Source organism: Papio anubis, chromosome 5 (assembly GCF_008728515.1).
Source record: "Papio anubis isolate 15944 chromosome 5, Panubis1.0, whole genome shotgun sequence".
In the NCBI taxonomy this organism is placed as follows: Eukaryota; Metazoa; Chordata; class Mammalia; order Primates; family Cercopithecidae; genus Papio; species Papio anubis.
The window spans coordinates 42,058,962-42,083,213 of record NC_044980.1 but is presented as its reverse complement, the minus strand read 5'-3'; the positions used below and the strand labels follow the sequence as shown (position 1 = coordinate 42,083,213).

Here is a 24,252-nt window from a genome sequence, read left to right as displayed (position 1 = left end):
TGAAATATTTCTCTAAAACTTTATTTCAAAGTTATTCACCTCACCGTTAATAAGGTGTATGATTAATGCTCTGTGCCAGTATTTGCAGGCCTGCCCATTGCCGGCAATGAACTTTGAGAAAACCCATTTCCTGGCACCCAAAAGTTAAATTACTCTTTTCAAAACATACCGATCTCCCCAACAGTTGCAAAAGTATTACATGCACCATTTTCCCACCATTCTTTAAATCAGAACTTACATTATTAATCTATATCAGTGAATGTTAAATGAAGTCATTTTAACAAATTATGACTGTACAAATCAAAATACTACTAGTTAATATTAGACAAGAGTATCTTACAAACACTACATTACGTATTACCTTGCAATCTGAAACATTACATTTCATATTTGTGTATGTTTATTTTAGATAACTGAAACTTCACAGAATTTAACAGCAAATAAAGTTTAAAAAATTTAGTTCTGTACATTAGTTCCAACTATCTCTATTTTACAATCTATAAGGCTCATGTCATAGTTCAGCACCAAAAAGATCTACACAGAACTGTTTAACCAATCTTCTTATCCATCCTGTGTGACAGTTTTTGTTTGTTGTCGTCTTTTTTTTTTTTTTTTTTAAGGTAAAAGTACTACTTCAGACCTTGAAGTGGAATACTTCTAGTCAGACTAGGTAAAAACTTGTGTTGTACCTTATTTTCATTGAACAGATACAGAAAAAAAAAAAAAAGGAAAAGAGCTGTTTTACACCATGAATTTAGGTTGTCAGCCTATATGTTGAATTTATAACACTGAAGCATCAGAAGTAAGCTAATAATGCCTTGCCTCTATTCTTCCCTTCCACTTTAAATTTTTAAAAAGATAACCAGAAAAATGTTTCATTTATTCTTTAAAATAAGGTGCAAAGAAGGACTGCAACAACAAACTTCCTCATCCACACCTCCAATAACATCTCACTGTTGTTCAGCATAATCTACCATGAACTGATTCAGGGGCACAACTAGAGTTATATTCACAGCTCCTGAAGGTACCACGTTTTCTATACCAGAAGCCTGTTCAATGGCAGTGTTTCTCTGTTCAGAGGTCATTACAATAACTTTTGTCACTGCTGGCCTGGACTTAACATTCCAGATTCCAGAGCCAGTGTTTTATTGTCCCAACTTTTTTCTTCCTCTTTAGGATTTATCCATTTTAGAAAAAGGGCATGTTTGTCTTGCTACTTTCAAAGGGTTTATGCATATCACATTTTACCCCAATTTTACCACATTGGGGAATGTGGTCACATTCCCCAAGCTAGAAATGTTTTTCAAAAACCACAGGTACTTGCTGTAATCTTGTTGTTCAAAGTACAAAATTCTTACATATTAAAAAAAATTCTTAACTGGAGATTAGTACCTCTGCTTTCTTCTGACAGAAGTACACAATTCATTATACCATGTTTAAAAACCAAACATCATGCATATGAATGGCCAAAGAGGTATGAAGTTTTACAGAGCCCTTAACATCATTCGAGTACATTTGGCATTGGCCAGACCACAACAGGAAGTATGTCAGCAAATTGAGCAAAAAGACTTTCCCAAGTACACGATAGTGATCCAGGCTCCATGTCAGTCACATAAAAATTTACGTAACACGTAATCCTTTAAAATTATCCCCAGATATCCCATTCCTCCAACCGTTCCCATCCTCCCACCCCATGCCCACCCCCACCCTGAAGTCTTGCACCTCATAGAGCATCTTAATGTTCCCCGTTACTAATGACAGCTGCTTCAGGTTCTGCTGCTGTGGCAGGGAGTCTTGGCACTTTCTTGGCAGGGCTTGGAATATGCTAAAATGAAAGGAAAAAAGTTGATGGCTCTTATGATTCTTTACCCCCCAAGAATCATGGCACCAATTAAAGTTTCTGTAAAGAAACTTAATAAAGGACAACTCTGGAGAAGTTTATGCTAAATATGTATTCTATATAACTTTTCAAGAAGGGAACTAAATATCAATTTTTCACCTTGTGGTGAATTTAGTATACAATTATCCATATGGGGGAGAGAGGAAGCCTGCCACAGAGACCCACCACATACAGTATTTTACTTGTTACATCTTGTATTTGCAACTCAAACACTGGTGTTTTGACTTGCTACCTAATTTGCATAATAGCAAGAAGCAAACTATCCATTTACCAAACTTGTAATAAGCAGATAAATAAGTAGTTTCAAGGTTATAAAGTCCTTAGTTTATAACCTAGCTTCAACACTTACTAGCTATAATCCTGGGCAAGTAATGTAACTTCTTGGAGGCTCATCTCTAAAGGGAGGACAGTATCATTTATAAACTTCAAGGAGGTTGTTGTAAGGATTAAATAAGAAAACGTAAGTAAAGTGCCTAGTATGTAACAGGAATTCAAATTATAGCTATGATTGTTACTTCTTGACAATGTGAGGACAGATTTTGACCATGATCTAGGATGAGATGTGAAAGGATCCTTGTCCCTCTACTCCATCTCTCACCAAGATACACACCACAAATGAACCTTCTCTCTACATCTGTCTTCCTTCAAATCCTGGTATCCTTAATAAAACCTAGTTATTTACTGCATATTCTTTTTCTTTCTTTCTTTTTTTTTTTTTTGAGATGGAATCTTGCTCTGTCGCCAGGCTGGAGTGCAGTGGTGTGATCTCAGCTCACTGCAACCTCTGACTCCCTGGTTCAAGCGATTCTCCTGACTCAGCCTCCTGAGTAGCTGGGGTTATAGGCATATGCCACTAAGCCCAGCTAATTTTTGTATTTTTAGTAGAGACAGGGTTTCACCATGTTGGCCAGGATGGTCTTGATCTCCTGACCTCATGATCCGCCTGCCTCAGCCTCCCAAAGTGCTGGGATTACAGGCATAAGCCACCGCATCCGGCCTTTACTGTATATTCTTAAAATATTAATAATTCAAATGCAAAGCACTTTATACAATTGGAAATAGTACAGCTAGAATCTACTCCCAGAGCCCTTACTATGAATTACTCTTCTTTACTGACATTTATTTAAGTTGCTAAATCCCAGTTAGGTCTCCTAAACCCTAAGATACGGAGATAGGAACTCTTTTACTTACCTCAGTTGCTGTGTTTGAATGCACAAGTCCTACTCCTTCATCCAAAGTGTCATCATTTGGAGTGGGACGCCGAGCGTAAGTTCTTCTGTGCTTTTCATCCACCCTAACTAAGTACCATGTTCCTTCAAAGAGTGAATCTATTGAACCCTGGGGAATATAGTTGACTAAAGGAAAGGGAGAGAATATCTACAATTAGTTATGATATACAAGTCATCTGGTAATAAAACTAAAGATAAGTTTCATATATCCTAATAATTTTCACTGACATCAGATTAGTACTGAGTAAAGTCTTGACATCCTTATCTTATATGTAGCATCCTTAATGATATCAGCCCTCCAAATAAGCTTTGGGTTAAAGAACATTTAATATTTTTACCCAAATGATGGGTGTCCTCTCTGAGCTTCATGTTTTCAGCGAAGACATCTGGTGCCACACAAGTTCTTGAATCAAGTCTTGATTTAAGATCACATAAACTTGCTGTTATTTTATCAAGAGCAGACCCTAAAATAGTAAATAATTCCAACATTAAAAGACTTTAAAAAAAATCATGTCCAAAAGAAGCCTAAGTAAAATGTTGCCAAATGAGATAAAACAACTTTTCATTTTTGTTAAAACTACTGGCTATTGATTAGTTAAAAGATAAGATACCTATTTGACAAATCTCCTATGATCTCAGACTGGAAATCTATTATTGAGTATCCACCACTAGACAAGTTAGGAAACAGGTAGAATTTGAAACTATAAATAACTTGTCTACAATTAATTCATGGTATAATTATTTTATTATTATTATTTTTTATAGAGATGGAGTCTCACTATGTTGCTGAGGCTGGCCTTGAACATCTGGCCTCAAGCAATCCTCTCACCTCAGCCTCCTGAAGTGTTAGGATTATAGGTGTGAGCCATTGCACCTGGCCCATGGTATAATTTTAAAAAGTTATGTCAAGTTTTCATCAGTTTATCTCTACATTTTTGCTCATTGCTGCTCAGGGAAAGCACAAACGTGACCTTAAATATAGCCAAGACCATAAGCCTATAAAAATTAGATAACTTAGTCCTATCCTTTATCCAGATAAAGCAGAATTTTTTTTTTTTTTTTTTTTTTTTTTGGATAAGGTAGATTTTTAGGGCAGAGAGTAAAAACCTATTGAAGAAGTAGTGAAGACTAAAATATTGTAATGATCTGTAGGACAGATTCAGGTGCTCACTTGAGAAGCCTGCAGAAGCCTGCAAAATCAACTTCCCCAGAGTAGTTTTCAATACATTCTTTTTTTTTTTTTTTTTTTTTTTTTTGAGACAGAGTCTCGCTCTATCACCCAGGCTGGAGCACAGTAGTGCGATCTCAGCTCACCACAACCTCGCTCTCCTGGATTGAAGCGATTCTGCTACTTCAGCCTCCCGAGTAGCTGGGACTACAGGTATGCACCACCTCACCTGGCTAATTTTTTGTATTTTTAGTAGAGATGGGGTGTCACCATGTTGGCCAGACTGGTCTTGAACTCCTGACCTCAGGTGATCTGCCCGCCTCGGCCTCCCAAAGTGCTGGGATTACGGGTTTGAGCCACTGTGCCCGGCCTCAGTTCATAATACATTATTTTTGAAAGATTCAGCCCTTACCTGGTGTAGCATCTTGTGTGACTTTAAGAGAGTACAGAGTGGCAGCCAAACCAGAACCATAAGAAAACACTCCAATTCTCTTCCCTGCTAATTGCTGAGGTGAGTACCTATGTAGGGTGTAACAATAGTTAAGAAGTTTAACTGATCCAAAGCTACAATGCGTGGGAAGCTATAAAAGTAGCAATAAAAATTCAGGCTATAAGTTAAAGTAGAATCTAACTTAAAGTTTTAAAGATATAACTCAAAGTGTTAATATTACAGTAGGGAATCTAACTTAGTTTTAATATTGCAGCATGTGAGTTTTCATCTTGTGGGCAATGACAGAGCTTGTGAAAGTCATGCCACAAAACAAGTTACTTCATTAACCAGGTATTTGTAGTTCAACTGTAGGTCAAGAACAAAAAAAACCATGGAGCCAGGAAAGCCGGTATGAAATTAACAAATACTTCTGGAAGAACTGTAGCCTCAACCCATACATCCTTCAAGTCAATGGACAATAGCAGATTAGAGAGCCTCAAGATAAAATTTTCTGTGATCTGCCACCAACATGCTTGACACCAGATTTGGTCTTAGAAATCTAACATCTACCAAATAAGGGGAGTTAAGTAGTAGGTGAAATTTATACTTACTGTGCTAGAACAGATGCAAGGGAACCATATACTGAAGATGTGTACATATTTCCATTTTGATTTGATACAAGTAAAGATGCCTTTGTTTTCTGACTGAAGAGTTCAGAGCTAGCCTTCATAAATGCTTTCTCCACATCTCTATCAAAGTAGGTGTCTTCTAATTTAACATCCCTGAAAGATTTATTTTACAGTTTTACAGTGCTCAAAGCCTATGTTTTTATTACTCTAAACAACAGCCTAATTAGGATTCAAATCTTTAAGTGTATATAATTGTTTTCCCATTTATTAAAAGCCAAGTAGCAGCAATCTAATTGCTATAGAAATCATAACAGTTGTACATATATGGTTCTTTTTCTCAAAAGTTTTCATAAGCAAGTTAAGACTGTTTGATTTGAATAGGTTAATAGACCTGCTGTAGCTTTATTGGCAGTGAATAGAATACTATTTCAAGTCCACAATAATATTTATTTAGTTAGAAAAGTCATGGTATTACAGGAGCCAAGTTTTAAAATTCACGGATAATTTTATCAGATAGAGAAAGGACACACAAGAGACATGGGGAGAAACAGAATGAGTTGAACACGCATAGCATGCTAGGGAGCCTAAAGTGAGAAAAAGGCAGGTGGAGTACAAAAGCTGACTTCATCTGTGGCAGTGTGCAGGATGGAAAAGGACGTGGGGGCAGGGGTGCTGAGAGAGGCAAGGAGTTAAGAGGCTGCTGTAGTGAATATAGGCCCTTGTGCAGTTATTTTATCGTGACAACATGAACGCAGCTGAAAGAAAGAAATCAGAAAATCTGAATAGAAATGTCTAAAGAATTTGTGCACGAAAGCTACCACCTCTCTGGACTTAGATTCTTCACTGATTGAGACACATAGATTAGACCAGATGACTTCTAAGATCCTTCTGACTCTCAATTTCTCAGTCTGTACAAATAACAGCTTAACAGATATTAAAAATGCTATAATATAGAAGGAAAAAACTCATAAGAGCTCCTCTTACCCAAAGGCTTCCAGGCCACTATAGATACTATTTTTATCTCTATTCTGGTCATTAAGGAAGTCATTCAACAACATCCGAGCTAGAGATTTCTGAACCAGTTTACAATATGGTGAGTGAAAGATCATGAAGCCAAAATCATTCAAGGTAAAATCTTTATCATTTCCCTCTGAAAGAGAAGTCCAAGGAAACTATGAAATTCATATAAGCCATGAAATCTTAAAGTTTGACTTTAGAATAAGGCTAGGATATTTTTATATGTTTAAACAGCAACCACAAATATACTGTATAATGAAACCTCTCTATACCTTAAAATGTACATTTAAAAAGACACTCAAAGATGAAACAATATATACCATGTCACTAATTTTCAAATTTAAGAGTCATACATACTAGCAGGTTACATAATCAATTTAGTGGGTCAGGATTCGGAATTTTTTTTTTTTAGTAGAAGAGTATTTTAAAAAACAAAATACAGTAGAAAAATAGGAAACTGTATAACTTGCAGCAAGGGTAAGTAATGTCATGACATTTTTGTTTCAGTCTGGCATACACATACAATGTAACATGTACTTCTTACTGTGGGTCCTAATAAAAAGTTAGAAAACCACCTTTCTGTTAATGTATACTGCAAGAATGATTCTTATCCAGAGCCACTAAATTCACTGATATTTTCATTGAATATGATTTTTAACCCTTTCTCATAACCTCTAAAAAGCAAAGCTGGACTATAGAAAAAGTATACTTTATGTAATAATGTGTTAGGATAGCATTAACTCAAATACTGTCCTTTCAGTGCCTCAACAAATGTCTAGATTAATGACAACGGTAAAAAAACAAATACAAATTCACAGGTCAAGTGCAAAGAGATTATTTTTGGGGGAAGATCACTTTAGTAATTCATTTTCATTAGTTTTCCCTGAATCACAACTGTAGTCCAAAACCTTCTTAAAATAACTCTCTTAAAAAAACAAAATTCAAGTTACCTTCTTTTACTCCACTTTGATTTTCTTTTTTTTTTTTTTTTTTTTTTTGAGGCGGAGTCTCGCTCTGTCGCCCCCAGGCTGGAGTGCAGTGGCGCGATCTCGGCTCACTGCAAGCTCCGCCTCCCGGGTTTACGCCATTCTCCTGCCTCAGCCTCCCGAGTAGCTGGGACTACAGGCGCCGCCACTACGCCCGGCTATTTTTTTGTATTTTTAGTAGAGACGGGGTTTCACTGTGTTAGCCAGGATGGTCTCGATCTCCTGACCTCGTGATCCGCCCGTCTCGGCCTCCCAAAGTGCTGGGATTACAGGCTTGAGCCACCGCGCCCGGCATCCACTTTGATTTTCTTACAAGGGGTAAACCGACCTGAATATTTTTGCAGAGATATACCTCAGTTTCAAAGTTTACCTCTTCTAGTAAATTACACTTTCCCAGAAACTACGGGAAAATGCTGTTTGGTGAATGAGGAATTAATGGTAAAAGCACATTAAATGAAGAAAGCCCACAAAGTAGTTGCTTACTAAAGATACCTTACACTGCTCTCAACTGGTACATTACACTGCTCTCAACTGATCCCAAAACCAAGGAAAATGGGTAAAACTTACCTTTCTGCCACTGGGCACGGATCTTTTTGCAGTAGACAGAATAGCAGCGGTCTAATGCACTGAGGTAGCACTGTATGGAGAGTTTTCCATCTACTATAGGATATTCAGATAGCATATCAGGCTTGTAAAAATCATAGGCATGTTGCATATGTGTCCCACGAAGCCCTATTGGAACCAAAAAGGAAGATGTCTATATATTTCTGCTTCTTGATGTCTGTATGCTAGTAAGTATATTGAATTATCTAAGGACTTTCCTTAACTATCTGATCAATTCTCACCACTTACAGTAGAGAAATCACAAGGTGAAGCCAATATAAGTGAAATGATACATAACAGTATCCATGGACAGTCCTAACACTCCTTTGGTATACAACTTTTCAAGCCAGTTTCATAACTCTAACAGAGATCAGTTACTCTACTACACTGAAGACAAATTACACTTGCCACTGACTATGAGCAAGTTACTATTTAAGTTATCACTTAAACCCTACATTAACCCACTTCTCTGTAAAGTGGGGATGACACCACCTACCTCATAAAACTGCTATAAAAATTAAATACGGGCCGGGGACGGTGGCTCATGCCTGTAATCCCAGCACTTTGGGAGACCAAGGCGGGTGAATCACGAGGTCAGGAGTTCCATACCAGCCTGGCTAACATGGTGAAACCCTGTTACTAAAAATACAAAAAATTAGCCAGGCATGGTGGCGCGTGCCTGTAATCCCAGCTACTCAGGAGGCTGAGGCAGGATAATCACTTGAACCCGGGGGCACAGGTTGCAGTGAGCTGAGATCATGCCATTACACTCCAGCTTGGGCAACAAGAGCGAAACTCCATCTCAAAAAAAAAAAAAAAAAAAGAAAAGAAAAACATAAATACAGTAACACACATAAAGCTCTTAGCAAGTAGTACCTGCATTTAATGACCATTAAGGAAGTGACAGCTCCTATTTCTATTTTCAACTTTCTCAGCATACTGTGCTAAAAAAACCAAAAATGCTTTCCGAAGCACTTACCTCGTTCAAAAATTAAAGGAGCATTTGGCCCAATTAGCAGAGCTACTGCTCCAACTCCACCTGTAGGTCTAGCATTTCCTGTGGCATATACAGCAATATCTCCCGCAACTACCAGGGCATACCGTCCTGAAAAATATTTTTTGTTATTTCACAAGAAGGAATTCAACACTATAACCATACATGGAAACTGAAGTCTGTTATATTTCCCCCAGAATATGCTTTTCCCATCTTTGATAAAGAAAGAAATGCTCTAATTTTTTTTTTTAATTCATCTGCCAAGGCTCTGTCATCTATCTGACTAAATTTTGAATAGACCATTTGTCCTACAAGATAAGATAACCAATTCACAATTCAGATGACAACAGACAGGTATAATATCTTTCTTAATATATCCACACAAGTATAAATTACAGAAGTTTGCATATTGCATTAACTAAAGTGTCATTTGGGTCTACTGAATCTCAGAAGAAAATTTTGGGGGACGAGGGGAATAGGCATGTAACATACCATCCCAAGAGCTGGATTCAATCCAGTTAACAGCATTGAAGACAGCAGCTGTGCCTCCATAGCATGCATTAGTTGTGTCAATTCCTTCTATATCGGTATTCCCAGACTCTTCAAACAGCTGCATCAAATTAGTCTTCACAGACTTTGATTTGTCGATGATTGTCTCTGTTCCAACTTCCAGCCGCCCAATGCAATCATAGGAAAGGTTATTTCTCTCCATAAGATTCTGAACCACAGTCATGCAAAGAGAGTTAATATCTTCTCTATCTGTGCAGAAGCCCATCTTGGCCTGGCCCAAGCCAATGGTATACTTTCCAGCATCTACACCATCATATTTTTCCAACTCTGCTTGATCAACATATTGAGAAGGAAAATAGATCTCAAGGGCAACAATTCCCACATCTTTTGGCCAGCAAGCTTCCGCATTCAAAGGAAGCGATCCAGGCATGGTGAAAGAGCTTTAGAAAGGAGAAACAGAAAAAAACATTGTATTAGGTTATAAGTTGCTGGTTTTCAAGTTTGAAATTGAGAAATAGATATTAAGAGTTTAGCAATCACCTGAAGTATTAGTTTAGTTTCTTTAAGTTTAGTATTTAGGGCAGTCAATTGTGTACATGTGAAGTAGCAATTATTATACAAATGGAATATTATCATTTAAAATTATAGTCTTTTAGAAAGGCTTTCATTTTATTCAAAATTGGGCATCTCTAGATTTAAAACATGATTATTAGAGGTAAACAACACTCAAATAAGATTTTCTACATTGTAAAGAACTGTAAGATAAAATACAATGACAATTTAGAAATACGGCTAACAAATCAGAATTACCTACCACCTGAAAGTTTAAATAAATCAGGCCAGCATGGTGGCTCATGCCTGTGATCCCAGCACTTTGGGAGGCCTTGGCGGGCGGATCATGAGGTCAGGAGATCAAGACCACCCTGGCTAACACAGTGAAACCCCGTCTCTACTAAAAATACAAAAAAATTAGCCGGGCGTGGTGGCAGGCGCCTGTAGTCCCAGCTACTTGGGAGGCTGAGGCAGAAGAATGGTGTGAACCCAGGAGGAGGGGCTTGCAGTTAGCTGAGATCTCACCACTGCACTCCAGCCTTGGTGACAAAGTGAGATTCCGTCCCAAAAATAAATAAATAAATAAATAAATAAATACATACATACATACATAATTTATTCATCACAGATAAACCAGTCCTCTTTTTTAAAAAAGGGACTAAAAAGTGGTGTCTAGATTTACTTACCAATAGTAACAAAAATTGCTAGCTACATAAGACCATTGTTGGGCACTTAACCTATCAGAGCTTCAGCTTCTTCAACAGGTTGTATCAGTCAGGAAAAGAAAAATTACTCCAGATATTTCAAACAGAGGGGAGTTTTAATGCAGGGAAATAGCTACAAACTTGTTGGCTGGGCTGGAAGAACAAAGTGGGAAAGGTGGTTTTCAGATCCCATGAGCCTGCACTCCTGCTGAAGCTGCTAGAGCTACAGTACTAGCACCTCTGCTGCTGAGCTGGAACCCAGAGACCCAAAGTCCCACTGTTGCTGCTGCCACTGACAAGAACAAGACAGGTACCTTCTTCCCACCTTCTAATCTTTCTTGAGTACTTCCATCAGCCCTCTAACCAGAACCCAGATGGCATAAGAACCAATGAAATGTAGTTGTGAGGCTCTGAAGAGTGGCACACCTCCTCAGTTTTAGAGAAAGAATCCTAAAACCTAAAATTCTACAACTCAGTTTCCTTTTTTGGTATGACATTACTGGATGGTGCCACTTACGTGGCAGAATTTCATTGACCCAAAGGTCTTGGTTTATGAGTTACCTGGGCTGAACTGATTCATGAACATTCTGTATCACTTGTCAACCCACCACTAATCTGATACTTAAAAATGAAAGCCAAATTCTATATTTATGTCATTTGTCCTCTGCCACTCTGCAATTAAAGGTCTTAAGGGGCCAGGTGCAAATGGGAGGCTGAGGCAGGAGGATCACTTGAGCCCAGGAGTTCAAGACCAGCCTAGGCAACACAGCAAGACCTTGTCTCTACAGTTTTTTTTTTTAATGAGCTGAGCATGGTGGTGCATGTCTGTAGTCCCAGCTACTAGGGAGGCTGAGGCAGGAGGACCACTTGAGCCCAGGAGTACAAGGGTGTAGTGAGCTGTGATTGCACCACTGGGTGACAGTGAGACCTTGTCTGTAGAAGGAAAAAGAAAAAAAAAAAAAAAAAAAGACTTAAGAGATACCAGTTGTGTCTCCCTTCCAAACAGAAGAATTGTTTTTGTTTCTTTTTTTTCATTCATCCAAACAATATCAACATGTTACATGCTAAACATTATGGATGTTTAATAGGAGACTTCCTTATCCTCTCAAATATTCACTATTTTATGGAATAATAAGAGAAAAACACATAATAATAAACAGGTAACAACATTGAGAGCCACATTATATAATGGAGAACTACCTAACCCAGCCTGGTGGTAGGGCAAGGAGTGTTAGGAAAATCATCCTGGTTATAGGGGCCTGACTTGAGCCCCAGGAATGGGCAAGAGTAAGCAGTAACGCACTGAAGAAATGGAGGGTAGTAGATTTTCAACAGAGTGGACAGCATGAAGAAAGACAGACTACAAGAAATTACAAAAAGCTTTATTTGTCTATTGGAATGAAACATGAGCCCCAGTGAGTAGATCAGGTAAATAATAGATTAGGATAACTAGGTAAGGGTTAGGTCATGAAGGTTCTGGTATACTGATGTTGAAGGCTTCAAATTTATCATGAAGATAGTAAGAAGCCATCGGAGAGTTTTAAAAAAGGAATAACATGGTGATATTAGTTGTCAGGTCAGTGTTTTTCCAACTCCGGAATCGATTTAGTGGATGGCAAGCACACATTTAAAAAAATGAAACAGAAAAGAATACAAGATATAGAATTGCATGGCACAGGGTAAACGTAAAGATTTTTCTTGAATCAACCTTTTGTTTTAATTATTCATACATACATAAAGTACACATAAGGTGCAATACAAAGCGTATTTTTTTTACTGGGGGTCACAGTCAAAAAAGTTTGACAGCCACTGTTTTATCATCACTAACGCTGTTTTACAGTCACTGGTGCTGTGAATGGTTGAGTTAGGAAGCTGACATGGCAGTCCAGATAAGACACGGGTCATGAACTAGAGCAATTACTATGTGTGGAGTGAAGAGGAACAGCCTCCAAAAATATGGAAAAAGCAAAAGAACTAGCAGAAACTGTAACTGACTAAATGTTAGGGAAAGAAGAAAATGTATAGAATGAATTCCAAATTTCTATTCTCAAGTGTTTTATCACTTGACAAGCACACTGCCAGATACACTAAATGAACAGAGACCCTCTCCACTTTGTTCTACCCCACTTCTTCCACACAAACCCTGTTTCCTTTATGCCCTTTTCCCTGGTAAGTGGAGTTCAGCCACACCAGCGCTCAGAACCACCACTGAGGAAGTGAAGAGATCAGGCTCAGACAAGCTGCTTTCATTCCTGTCATTTCACAAACACCTCCATACATTTTTCCAGTTTGGTCTTCCTATCTACTTCCTTCTTATATGGGACTTAACACAAGATTCTTAACTTTCATGTATGCACTTTATACTAGAAAACACACAAAGAGTACTATACTAAAGTCAACAATCAAGGATAAATGCTAAATACTACCCAATCTTTCCCCATCTTACAACTATTTACCTACATAATCCTCCCTCTACTCTTTACTCTCAAATTATTATATTCTTTATCCAAAAAATTTAGTGCTTTCTTCAACAACCCACCTCGTGCTTCTGCTTATTGAAATCCTTTATAGCCCTAGATCACATAGGTCACATTTTACCCATGAAACCTTTCTAAATTACCTTTTGCATTTCTTGCCTGTCCTTCTACACCATCATACTTCGTCAATTAAAAGTCACTTTCTTGGGTAACATTTCAGAAATTGGGATTCCTCTTACAATTGCTATCAGACAGAAGCCAATTATGATGCTGTCATTGCTTACACATGGGAAAATAACAAAACTGCCAGCATGACATTTGCAGCTGACAGTCAACAGCCTGAAAGAAATTCTCAGATATGATACTGGAGCACTCATTTCACCCTCTAGGAACCAAACGGACTGGGAAGGAAGTAGAAGGTGGTGAATCCCTAAGCAGGAGTCAAAGTAGGCTAGCTTTGCATAATCGCGAAGCTGAAGGTCAGCACCATAACCTTCCCATTCTTTTTTGGGCTCTTGAAAGGAATGCTACATCACCAATTCTCTTGGCCGCACAGAGGATGTTTAATGGAAAATTACAGGTATTAATAACTCTGACTCCAAAAACAATTCAGAAGGCAGACTCTAAATATGTGAAATTTAGCAATTCTTTATGTGTTTTCCATCTTATTGAATATGCAAGTGACACATGACAAAAATCTATGTCTAACTCTAAAAGAGCTCTTTAAAACATTCTAAGTAATCAAAAAAGCATTGTATCTTAATTTAATTGGCAATGAAGCATCTTAAATTTATTATATCCCAGATTCTTCAGATAGTACAAAATACAGCACTCAGTGCTTCAACTGTGTTACTTCCCAAATATCTGCCTATATTATGGATTGAATGTCTGTATTTCCCCACCAAATTCATATGTTGAAGCCTTAACTCTCAATGTGATGGCATTTGGAGATGGGGCCTTTGGAAAATAATCAGGTTTAGATGAGGTCATGAGGATGGGCCCTCATGATGGGATCAGCGCCCTTATAAGAAGGTACCACAAGAGTTTGCTCATGCTCTCATACTCTCTCTGTGCCATGTGAGGACACAGCCACTTGCAATCCAGAAGAGCCGTCATTGGGAACCAACCACGCTGGCACTCTGACTTCCAGACTAAAGACCTATGAGATCATAAATACCTGCTGTTTAAAACACCTACTCTATGGTATTTTGCTGTGGCACCTAAGCAGATTAAATAGTCTGGTCACCTCAACCACGTCCAAGTTCCTTAAGGTCTTCTCATGTCTTAGACTACTGTATGGCCCATTTTACCAGACATAGTATATATACTGCTGCTACTCAATTCCACAATGGAAAGGAAAACCCCTAAACACAACAATCTACTTCCCAATTATATCCTCTTAATTCTTAAAGTACTGGCCATATTTCTGTATTCAATACAGGAAAAACAATGTCATCACCAACACTCAGGGACAGGAGCATAAAGAAAGACTAAGGGAAGTTCATTCCTGTTAAAACCTAAAGCTGGGGAGGATAAAGATAAGGCTTTTACATTCCTACTCCATTCATCTTCAACTCCTTTCCTGTGTCTACAACTCAGATGGAAGACTACTGATTTTCTCGATATGAGGTGCTTGAAATGCTCTACATCTATCCTCACTCTGAGCCTCAACAAACTTTTCCCATCAATTTTTTGATAAAGTTGGTTCCCACTTTGCTGAAGTTGAAACGAAAATATAAAAGGGCTGTCTAATATGCCACTAGGCATGAATTCTAAGTTTACAGTAAAATAAGATACCGGATAGTCCACAAGAAAGTGCTCTACAACTACTGTTACCAGAAAAAGACTAGTCCATAGGCATATAAGCTGCTACATATGATCTCTTAAGTCACTGAAGTAGGAGTAACCACCTTCCCAGCCTTTCCCACAAGGCTACCCTTTAGATTATTTTCAACTCTTCAAACTGCTTTAAACATGCTGAAGACAGTATGGTCTTCCTTGCCTGGCTCAGTTGTTTTTAACACTATTGGAAATAAAATGAACAGGTAATATACCGTTTTGAAGGTATAAACCAGTTTGCAATATACTTGTACTCACTAATAAATTCAGTTTAGTCTTTTAAGAGCATCATGCAGCAACACTGGCAACATATTTAATTATCCTTATAATGCTTGTACAATTCTCTATAAAACAAAGCTATAATGCAAGGCTTCAATTTCAGAATTAATCTGTATTTGTCATAGTCTGATGAGCACTGATCAATTCTTTGTATTATAGTACTCCTAAAATAAGGTACAACTCTATGACTCCTAAATGTCCTACATTAACTACATGACTTGTTTCATTTGAAAACAAACAAACAAACAAAAAATGTAGGTTAGCTAAAATAACCCCCATACATCAAATGGAAAGTGAATCACAATTCTGACCTTGATGGAAAAAATCATTTTTACATTGTCCAACTCAGTCAATATTACTCATCCTCTGAGGGTTTCTGACAGCCAATGTTTTTTTCCATTATGTTCTTGGTAAAAAGCCATCTAATATGAAATATTTAGCCTTTGGTTCAAATTGAGAAAAGAGAGTAAGTTGACAGGAAAATTAATACAGAGAAATAACTGCTTTCATGACATTTAGAAGAACAGAAAATTGTTTCTGGTTTCAAATGTTACTTTTTTTTTTGAGACGGAATTTTGCTCTTGTTGCCCAGGCTGGAGTGAAATGGCATGATCTCAGCTCACTGCAACCTGCGCCTCCCAGGTTCAAGCGATTCTACTGCCTCAGCCTCCCAAGTAGCTGGGATTACAGGTTGCCACCACACCCAGCTGATTTTGTATTTTTAATAGAGATGGGGTTTCACCATGTTGTTCAGGCTGGTCTCAAACTCCTGACCTCAAGTGATCCACCTGCCTCGGCCTCCCAAAGTACTGGGATTGCAGGCGTGAGCCACCGTGCCCAGCAAATGTTACTTTTAACTATCCTATTGAGGATGTGCTCTTACATTGTCCTTTCAAATGCTCTCTGAAATAGGCTAGATATAGCTAGGTATAAATTAGGTGAAAAAAAGACTAGCTATAGGTCTGAGGTGGTCACATTATGGTATTCACTCTTTACCCTATCAGAGAATAGAATATTTTGGTTAATTCACTATTTAAGAATAAAGAGGCCGGGTGTGATGGCTTATGCCTATAATCCCAGCACTTTGGAAGGCCTAGGTGGGCAGATCACTTGAGGTCAGGAGTTCAAGACCAGCCTGGCCAAAATGGTGAAACTCCGTCTCTAGTAAAAATACAAAAATTCACTGGGTATGGTGGCGGGCATCTGTAATCCCAGCTACTTGGAAGGCTGAGGCAGGAAGGCTTGAACCTGGGAGACGGAGGTTGCAGTGAGCTAAGATCGCACCACTGCACTCCAGCCTGGATCACAGAGTGTGACTCCATCTCAAAAAAAAAAAATTTTTTTTAATTTAAAAAAAAGAGACAAATCACAAAAATTTTCTAAGTAGAATATAATTTTAAAAATCTGAGGGTTAAAAAACTTACATATGTTTTTAATTTTTTGCAGATAATGCATTTTATTATTTTTCAGAGTACTATATTCACCATAAAATAAGTCTAAGGAGAATAATGAAGACTCTGTAATTATAATAAAACATATACATTTTTTTAAAATTCCATCCTTAAAAAAGGAGAGAAAAGGTAACTTTCAGAGAATTTTCAAGTTTTCCAACAAAGCAGTACCAAGAGATGACTAAAGTCTTAAGTCTCATTTAAGTGAGGGCTCACTCCCTCTGGTGGACAAAAGAAACTCCATACCCTATCTCCAGAGTCAGTAAAGCAAGATAAGGAAGCCTTGTTAATGTTTTCTGAATGCTTCCTGTCTACAATACATAAAAGACCTATATAGTTATTCTGAGAATAAATCTGGAAATGAAAGAGAACTGGAAAGGGGAGAAAAAGGGGAGGGAAACTAGCTGATGATACTGGTGTAAGGGAAGTCCTAATCTAGCTCCTCAATGGCTGTGTTGGGGAAGGACTTCAGCATCAGTCCCTCCTAATTGAGCTCTGCCTCTGCTCTCTTCTCTATCATAGGCCAACAGTTCTTTCCAAACTGCATATCTAACCATTGTCAAGATGCTGCAGGTTGAGCATTCCTAATACAAAAATGCAAAATCTGAAATGCTCCAAAATCTGAAACTCTCTGAGCACCAACATGATGCTCAAAGGAAATGCTCATTGGAATATTTTGGATTTTGGATTTTCGGATTAGGGGTGCTCAACTGGTATGTTTTCTCAAATATTCCATGATTCAGAAAAATCCAAAATCTTTAACGGTGCTGGTCCCAAGCATTTCAGATAAGGAAAATTCAATAACTCTGCCAAGTTTCTCTTCTACTATTTAGGCTTAGCCTCTCTGCATTAAACAAGGAGCTTTTGGCGAGCAGGAACCGTGCTTTTTTCATTTTTGTGTCCCTGGTACCCAGCCCACTGTTTGGCATATGGTAGATGCTAATGTTGAATAGATGAAATTGCACTAGACTTCTAATCTAATGTCATTAACATCCATAGGAAATCATAATCTTGAAATACAAAGAAAGCAGAATCGTAAGAGAAGCACTCCCTGGCAATATGAGAAAGCAATGGCTGCAAATAATTAGATTACCAGTTGAAATACATTTGCAATTACTGTCCATTCTCACATAATTTTTTCTTTTTTGAGACAGAGTCCCACTCTTGCCCAGGCTGGAGTGCCGTGGCGCAGTCTCGGCTCACTGCAACCTCCGACTCCCGGGTTCAAGCGATTTTCTTGCCTCAGCCTCCCAAGCTGCTTGAATTATAGGCACCTGCCACCATGCCCGGCTAATTTTTTTGCATTTTTAGTAGAGACGGGGTTTTACCATGTTGGCCAGGCTGGTCTCGAATTCCTGACCTCAGGTGATCCACCCACCTCAGCCTCCCAAAGTGCTGGGATTACAGACGTGAGCCACTGCGCCTGGCCCATTCTCACATAATTTTAAACATTCATCCGCAGCCCAGATACATATCTTTTGAGGCTGTAATTTAAAAAGCATTACTGGCAGACATGGTTACCTCTGATTGTTTCTGATTAAGTAGTTCATGTAGTTACATTTTATTATATGCAATTTTTCTCTTATGAGTGAACACTAATTTTTAAAATTTGTTTCTAGATTTTAAACATTAGTCTAATAAACACAAAATTAGTCTCCTGAAGCATTACAGCATTAACAAAATTTTAAAGATAAGGCAGAACCCTAAAAGGGGTTTTAAGAACATATGGCACAAACAAATTGTTATTCGCTCTAGGATACCAAAATTTCTTCCTTCCATTAGAGAGGAATACTTTCCTTAAGTAGCATGACAGGATGCCATACCTGTGTGAAGGATAGAGAACTGTAGTCTCCAGGTCTGTCACTGTTTCCTCCTTCGGGCACTAGGAATTTCAAATAAGAACTGCTTTTAAAGTTACAAATCACTACCCAAATTCAAATACTAATGAATCCAACTCAAAGTGAGTTAAAATAAGCAATTCCTTATCCAACTACATTATGCAGAATAGAATTTGACATTTGCTTAGAAAAAATCATACTTAAAGCTTATAACACATTTTCCCCCTGATTTTCTTAGCCCTTTTAGTGATAGGTTCAGTCCTGGTAATAAATGGATATAAGAAGATCACTATTGTGGGAAGGAAAAAACAAAAAACCTCAAGGAAATAAGAAGCCCATGTCACCAATTGAGGCTTTAAACCAAGGTTTTCAAGAACTGGAGGAAAGGAATATAAACAAGTTGTAATGAGTTAGCAAACTCCTAGAGTAAAGAGATCTATGCATTCAAGAGCCTGCACTGCATATAAGAGATTGTGGCTTTGGCACCAATTTTGGACCTCAGTTTCCTCATCTATAAAATGAAGCTAATACAGTTGCCCTCCCCAGATCATTGTGAAGGACTGCTGAGATGGTAACATACATGAAGACACTTTGTAACATAAAGCACTAATACACTGAATATTACCTTAGTTCTTATACAAAGGTATTTTTTCTAGCAAGATCTAATCATTTTCAACACTGCCACCTTCACCCTCCAAACCTTTTAGAAAGTGATTTTCCCCCTTAGTGCTTATGTTAAAAAATTAAGCATTTAGACACAGGACCATTAAACATTATTATGTAAATTAAGTAGAAATAATTTTCGAAAGTGACTGGAACATATTCTTCAGTCCATCTGTTTTGAAAGACTGTTACTTGAGATGACAGCTTCTGTGTTTAACACAGCATACACCATTTCCTCTGCTCTCTATTTAATTACTGGCAAATTTAGCATCTGCCCTTAATGAATTCACTGGTGACTACATTCGGATGTTATTAGTATTTAGTAAAGTTTTACTTTATTTACGTAATTACATAATTTAAGAGCTCCTCACAGCCATACTTCATTGACTAAGTTTACTACCCACCTACCCCCACTGCCCCGTGAAAAGAAATAGATCTTAAGTTTTGTAGGCAAAGACTACTACAATATTCCAAAAATGTCTCTACAGTATTATATATACTTTGAGAAAATAACCTATCTTTTGTTCTTTATTATCTCAAATTATGCCTTTGTCTTCTGCAAATTAAGCAGACCACAGAGACCAGTTCTTGAAAAACATGATTCCTTCTCCATGTTAAGACTACTTAAATAATATTTCTTCTTGATGTTCATGTATGTATATGCATTTGACACTGCTTGTGACAAGGAAATTTTCCTTGAACTGCCTATATTCCCTCAATTTTTTTTTTTTTTGAGACAGGGTGTCTCTCTGTCACCCAGACTGGAAGGCAGTGGCATGGTCACTGCTCACTATAACCTTGACTTCCTAGGCTCAAGTGATCCTCCTGTCTCAGCCCCCCAAGTAGCTGGGACTACAGGTGCATACCACGATACACAGCTGATTTTTGTATTTTTTGTAGAGATGGGATTTTGCCATGTTGCCCAGGCTGTTTTCCAACTCCTGGGCTAAAGCAATTCACCCACTTTGGCCTCCCAAAGTGCTGGGATTATAGGCGTGAGCCACCTTGCCTGGGCTCCTCTTTCTATTTTGATTACTTAAATTGGAAAGGGAGGTTAGGTGGGAGAGACACAGAGAACAAAGAAGAAACAAATAGAAGATTCAGAAAGAACTGCTGTGCTACTTAAGGATTTCTCCATTCTGGCTAAACCAGTATTGCCAAAGTCTCAAGCAGATCACAAGCTTATTTCTAACAGGTCTTTTCAGAGTAAGTGACAGAGGGAATCAACATGGGTCAAGAAGCAGTTAATGAAGGGCAAGTAGCTGGGCAGGTTACCACAAAGCAGGTGTGCAGACTCCTGGGAAAAATTATTGGCACTTTGAGTCAGGCAAAGACTAAAACACAAGAATGATAAGAATTGTCTAGGGCCAATCAGATTTATGCAATGATGGTTTCTTCTGGAGTTTACTCAGGGTTCTGAATACTTCCTTCTGGCTCCCTCCTTAGCCTTGATTCAAACAAGTGGTTGGACAAGTTCATCACCTACACATTTTAGTATATAAACTATAAAACATAAACAGTTACCTGTTGATCTTTCTCATTGTTACAGGAGATAAATCTAGGAAATTAAGAACAAGTCGGCAACCTTTCCTCCCTAGGAGCAAGCAAGTAAAAACTAATGTTAAGAAAGACTTGCTCAAACCTGTACACTCTGGTATAGTTCTCCAAGTAAAAAGCATGGACATTCCTGCCTCCTCCCAGGAGGAGGTCTGCCTATCAGAGATTCTACTCATTTTCAAGGCCCTGTTCTAAGTCACCTCTTCCTGGAAGGTTTCCTTGATAAATTACACAGAAAATAAGTTTTCTAATCAGGGACCTGTACTTCTACAGAGGTAGGTCATTCATACCCAAGTCTACATAGCCTACTCTCTATGGAAAACTAGTTATGGGCAGTCTTCTTATCCATACAGGATTCCTACACTTCTATTGGGAGAGGGGCTATATATTTTGATTTTTTGAAATCCCTTTGAGATCTTGAAGTAAAGGGTACTCAATTGCTGTATTTTTCAGTGGCTGAATTTGGAGTTATAACTACTAGAGGACAAATCTTTTCGATTTAATACTTGTAGCAGCCCTCAGTAGTAAGTGCTTTCTGCTATCACTTTTTTTTTTTTTTTAATTTGTTACTGCTCCTTGCAGAGCAGGGCTCCCTATAGGCAGCGTGTCCAGAGTAGCCTGCTATCACTTTTGAGATGACCTGCAGCACCATAGTGTCTAGTTTAAAGAAACTGGCTCTCTACTGCTATGGTTCAAGGCAAATGGTTTCAATTGTTCACAGATTCCAAGGTGAACAATGTAAGAAGCCCATATGGAATCAGAAAACATTTGTTGGTCTTACAATCATTCCCATATGCACCCACACACAACCACAAACCCTGCAAAGATGAAGACAAGACTTCAAGCTTTCAAAGAGTAGCCTCTCCTCTACTGGTGTAACTACACTCAGTTGACAGACACTAAGTGAACATCAACACACACCACGCATTAGGATGAAGAGATTAAGAATCTAGCTCTAGGCAGGCGCAGTGGCTCATGCCTGTAATCCCAGCACTTTGGGAGGCTGAGGCAGATGGATCATTTGAGGTAAGGAGTTCAAGACCAGTCTGACCAACATGGTGACGCCCCATCTCTCCTAAAAATACAAAAAAATTAGCTGGGTGTGGTGGTCTGTAGTCCTAGCTACTCGGGAGGCTAAGGCAGGAGAATTGCTTGAACCTGGGAGGCGGAAGTTGCAGTGAGCTGCAACTCCAGCTTGGGCGACACAGTGAGATTCTGCTTCGAAAAAAAAAAAAAAAATATATATATATATATATATATATATAGTACTATCATTAGGACAGATAATATGTATCGCAGCCTTTTAAATCTATACTACCTTCTTGAAAAACATAAAAATATCACACATCCTTCTATGATATTTGGTTCCACAGTAACCCAGCATAAAATTATAAGGCTATATTCCTTTCTAAAGGAAACTAATTGGAGATTTTGATATGTAGCAAAACAAACTTCTCAAGCCACATCTCATATCCAATTCTGGATTCTGGAAGATACAACCAGGTTTTAAATGATTCTACAGGACCCAGGAAACCCATGTTACAACAATATCTGGGGTTTTTGCATTTATTTCTTCTGAGAAAAGCTATCTAAGTCAAAATCTCAAAATCAATCCACAGTTAAAAGAAACAAGATGTAAAAGCAATCTGGAGGAATATTTAAGATGAGAAACAAAATTAAAACAAGGCCCAAATGATGTGGCCTACGGCTCCAAACATAAAATATCCTTTTACACTCCCTCCCCCCAGCATACGTCATACCTTCTGAGTGCTGGGGTTACTGATGTTTATACTAGAATTGAGCTGAACTAGACTACAGTTGAATAAAGGGCAAACTTACAAACTTAGGTGAGAAATATCTACAAAGGTAGACACAAAGAAAGCCTTTCTCTCTTCCCATAAGGTATGCTATCCCTGCTCCCTTCTCCACACAAAAATAATTGAAATTTTAAAATAAAGTTTAAAGAACACAAGCTGCTTAGGTGTCTCAAGTGCAAAGAACCACTGACACGGAAAATGTTAAGGACTTTCAACTGCCTCTCATCTAATAGTATCTGTGCAATAAAGTCCAAAACCCATCTCAGAAGGAAAAATCTGTTAACTCTAGGAGCACTTCCATTTGTCTTAATTTTGTTGTTTATCTTGTCAATTGTTTTTCATGATTCATGCCTGAAACAGAGCAAATGTTAGTTAGCAGCAGCCAGAACACATCATCCTACTGCAGCAGGTGGCAAGATCATCCTCGGGAAGGTGGGGAGCTGCAGCAGAGGTGAGCGGTGAAAGCAGCCAGTGATGCCTTAAGGCTAAGGCCACAGGGACAAGCATGACAAACAAGCACAACCTCACATTATCTGTTCCCCAAATCCCTCCTCCAGAGTGATCAGAATGATCATTTCTCTACCACTGGTCCAGGCCGGACGTGCGTTTTCAAAGACTCCATATACTTGCTTTGAAATATCCTTAGCTTAATCTAAAATCTATTTGTGTGAGGACTCTGTGAGTGCCTGCCCATTACATTGTATCACCTAAAGCTAGTCCTGAAGGTATTAGCAGGAGGGAGATGTGGGATTTCAGAACACCAAGGAAGCCTATTTTTTAAAACGCAGACATAAAAAAAATACGGAGGCACGAAGGCGGGAGGCAGTGATCTATGCGACTTGAAGCAAGTACAGACTGAGCCCCAATACTTAGCCAGGTCTAAATCACGGTTGTGAACGCTTTCTTGCACCTGAGCTGAGGAAGAAAAGTAATTCTACCCACTTCCCTTCTTTCCATCAACTCTATATGTGGCAGCAGGACACACCCCCTACGAACCTACCAGCCTGTCTAAAGAGGATCTTACCCATCCTTTGGCGTCCACCCTTAACCAAGGCTCTGGAAACGCCTCGGCAGCCCAACTCTCTTCTCTACCCTCCTGACACCCCCCACTTCCCTCTAGGCGGTCACAGCTGCCTCTCTGGCACCTCCAATTCCTACGTCGTTAGAACACCTAGACCTCAACGCCCTCTCGCGTTCTCCCCTCCGCGACTCGCCTGTGTCCTCGGCTCTTCTCAGATCCGCTACGGTCGGCCTCAGGTCCCTGGCGAGGGAGCCCCCGCCCGGCCCCACTCACGGTGCCCCATCCTCCCGGGCAAGGTCCACGCCTCCGTCCTGACCCAGAGCCCCAGCTCCTTCGGGCCTAGTCAAGGACACCGCCTCCGTCTAGCCCACACCCGCCCGCGGCACCTCCGCAGCCTAGCTCTACTCCACCGCGCGGGACACTCACCAAACGTGACCGAGAGGCAACAGAGGAAAGGGAGTGAGCCACGAAAGAACAGTCCGCGGCGCCTCCCCTCCGCCACCAGCTTTATAGCCGCCAACCCACCCGACTCCGGCACCGCCGAGAGTCGCTGGGAGGCGGGACGGTGGCTCCAGCAGCCAATCACGG

The 24,252-nt window shown here is 39.0% G+C and overlaps 1 protein-coding gene across 3 annotated transcripts; it reads right to left on the bottom strand.

Moving 5' to 3' along the window:
• On the bottom strand, positions 1–24,242 carry HMGCS1 (3-hydroxy-3-methylglutaryl-CoA synthase 1). Of its 3 annotated transcripts, XM_003899635.2 has the most exons (11): positions 24,091–24,226; positions 18,592–18,650; positions 9,449–9,906; positions 8,942–9,067; positions 7,927–8,091; positions 6,341–6,506; positions 5,339–5,509; positions 4,710–4,816; positions 3,468–3,593; positions 3,092–3,255; positions 1–1,825 (listed from the first exon to the last, which is right to left on the bottom strand). In XM_003899635.2, exons 3-11 carry the CDS (start codon positions 9,894–9,896, stop codon positions 1,736–1,738), a joined length of 1,563 nt encoding a protein of 520 aa, XP_003899684.1. In that variant the 5' UTR covers positions 9,897–9,906; positions 18,592–18,650; positions 24,091–24,226; the 3' UTR covers positions 1–1,735. The 3 variants fall into 3 exon arrangements, with proteins under 3 accessions (XP_003899684.1, XP_003899683.1, XP_021795041.1); XM_003899634.2 differs by lacking the exon at positions 18,592–18,650 and having other exon boundaries at positions 24,091–24,242; XM_021939349.1 differs by lacking the exon at positions 8,942–9,067.
• Between the last annotated feature and the right edge of the window lie 10 nt (positions 24,243–24,252).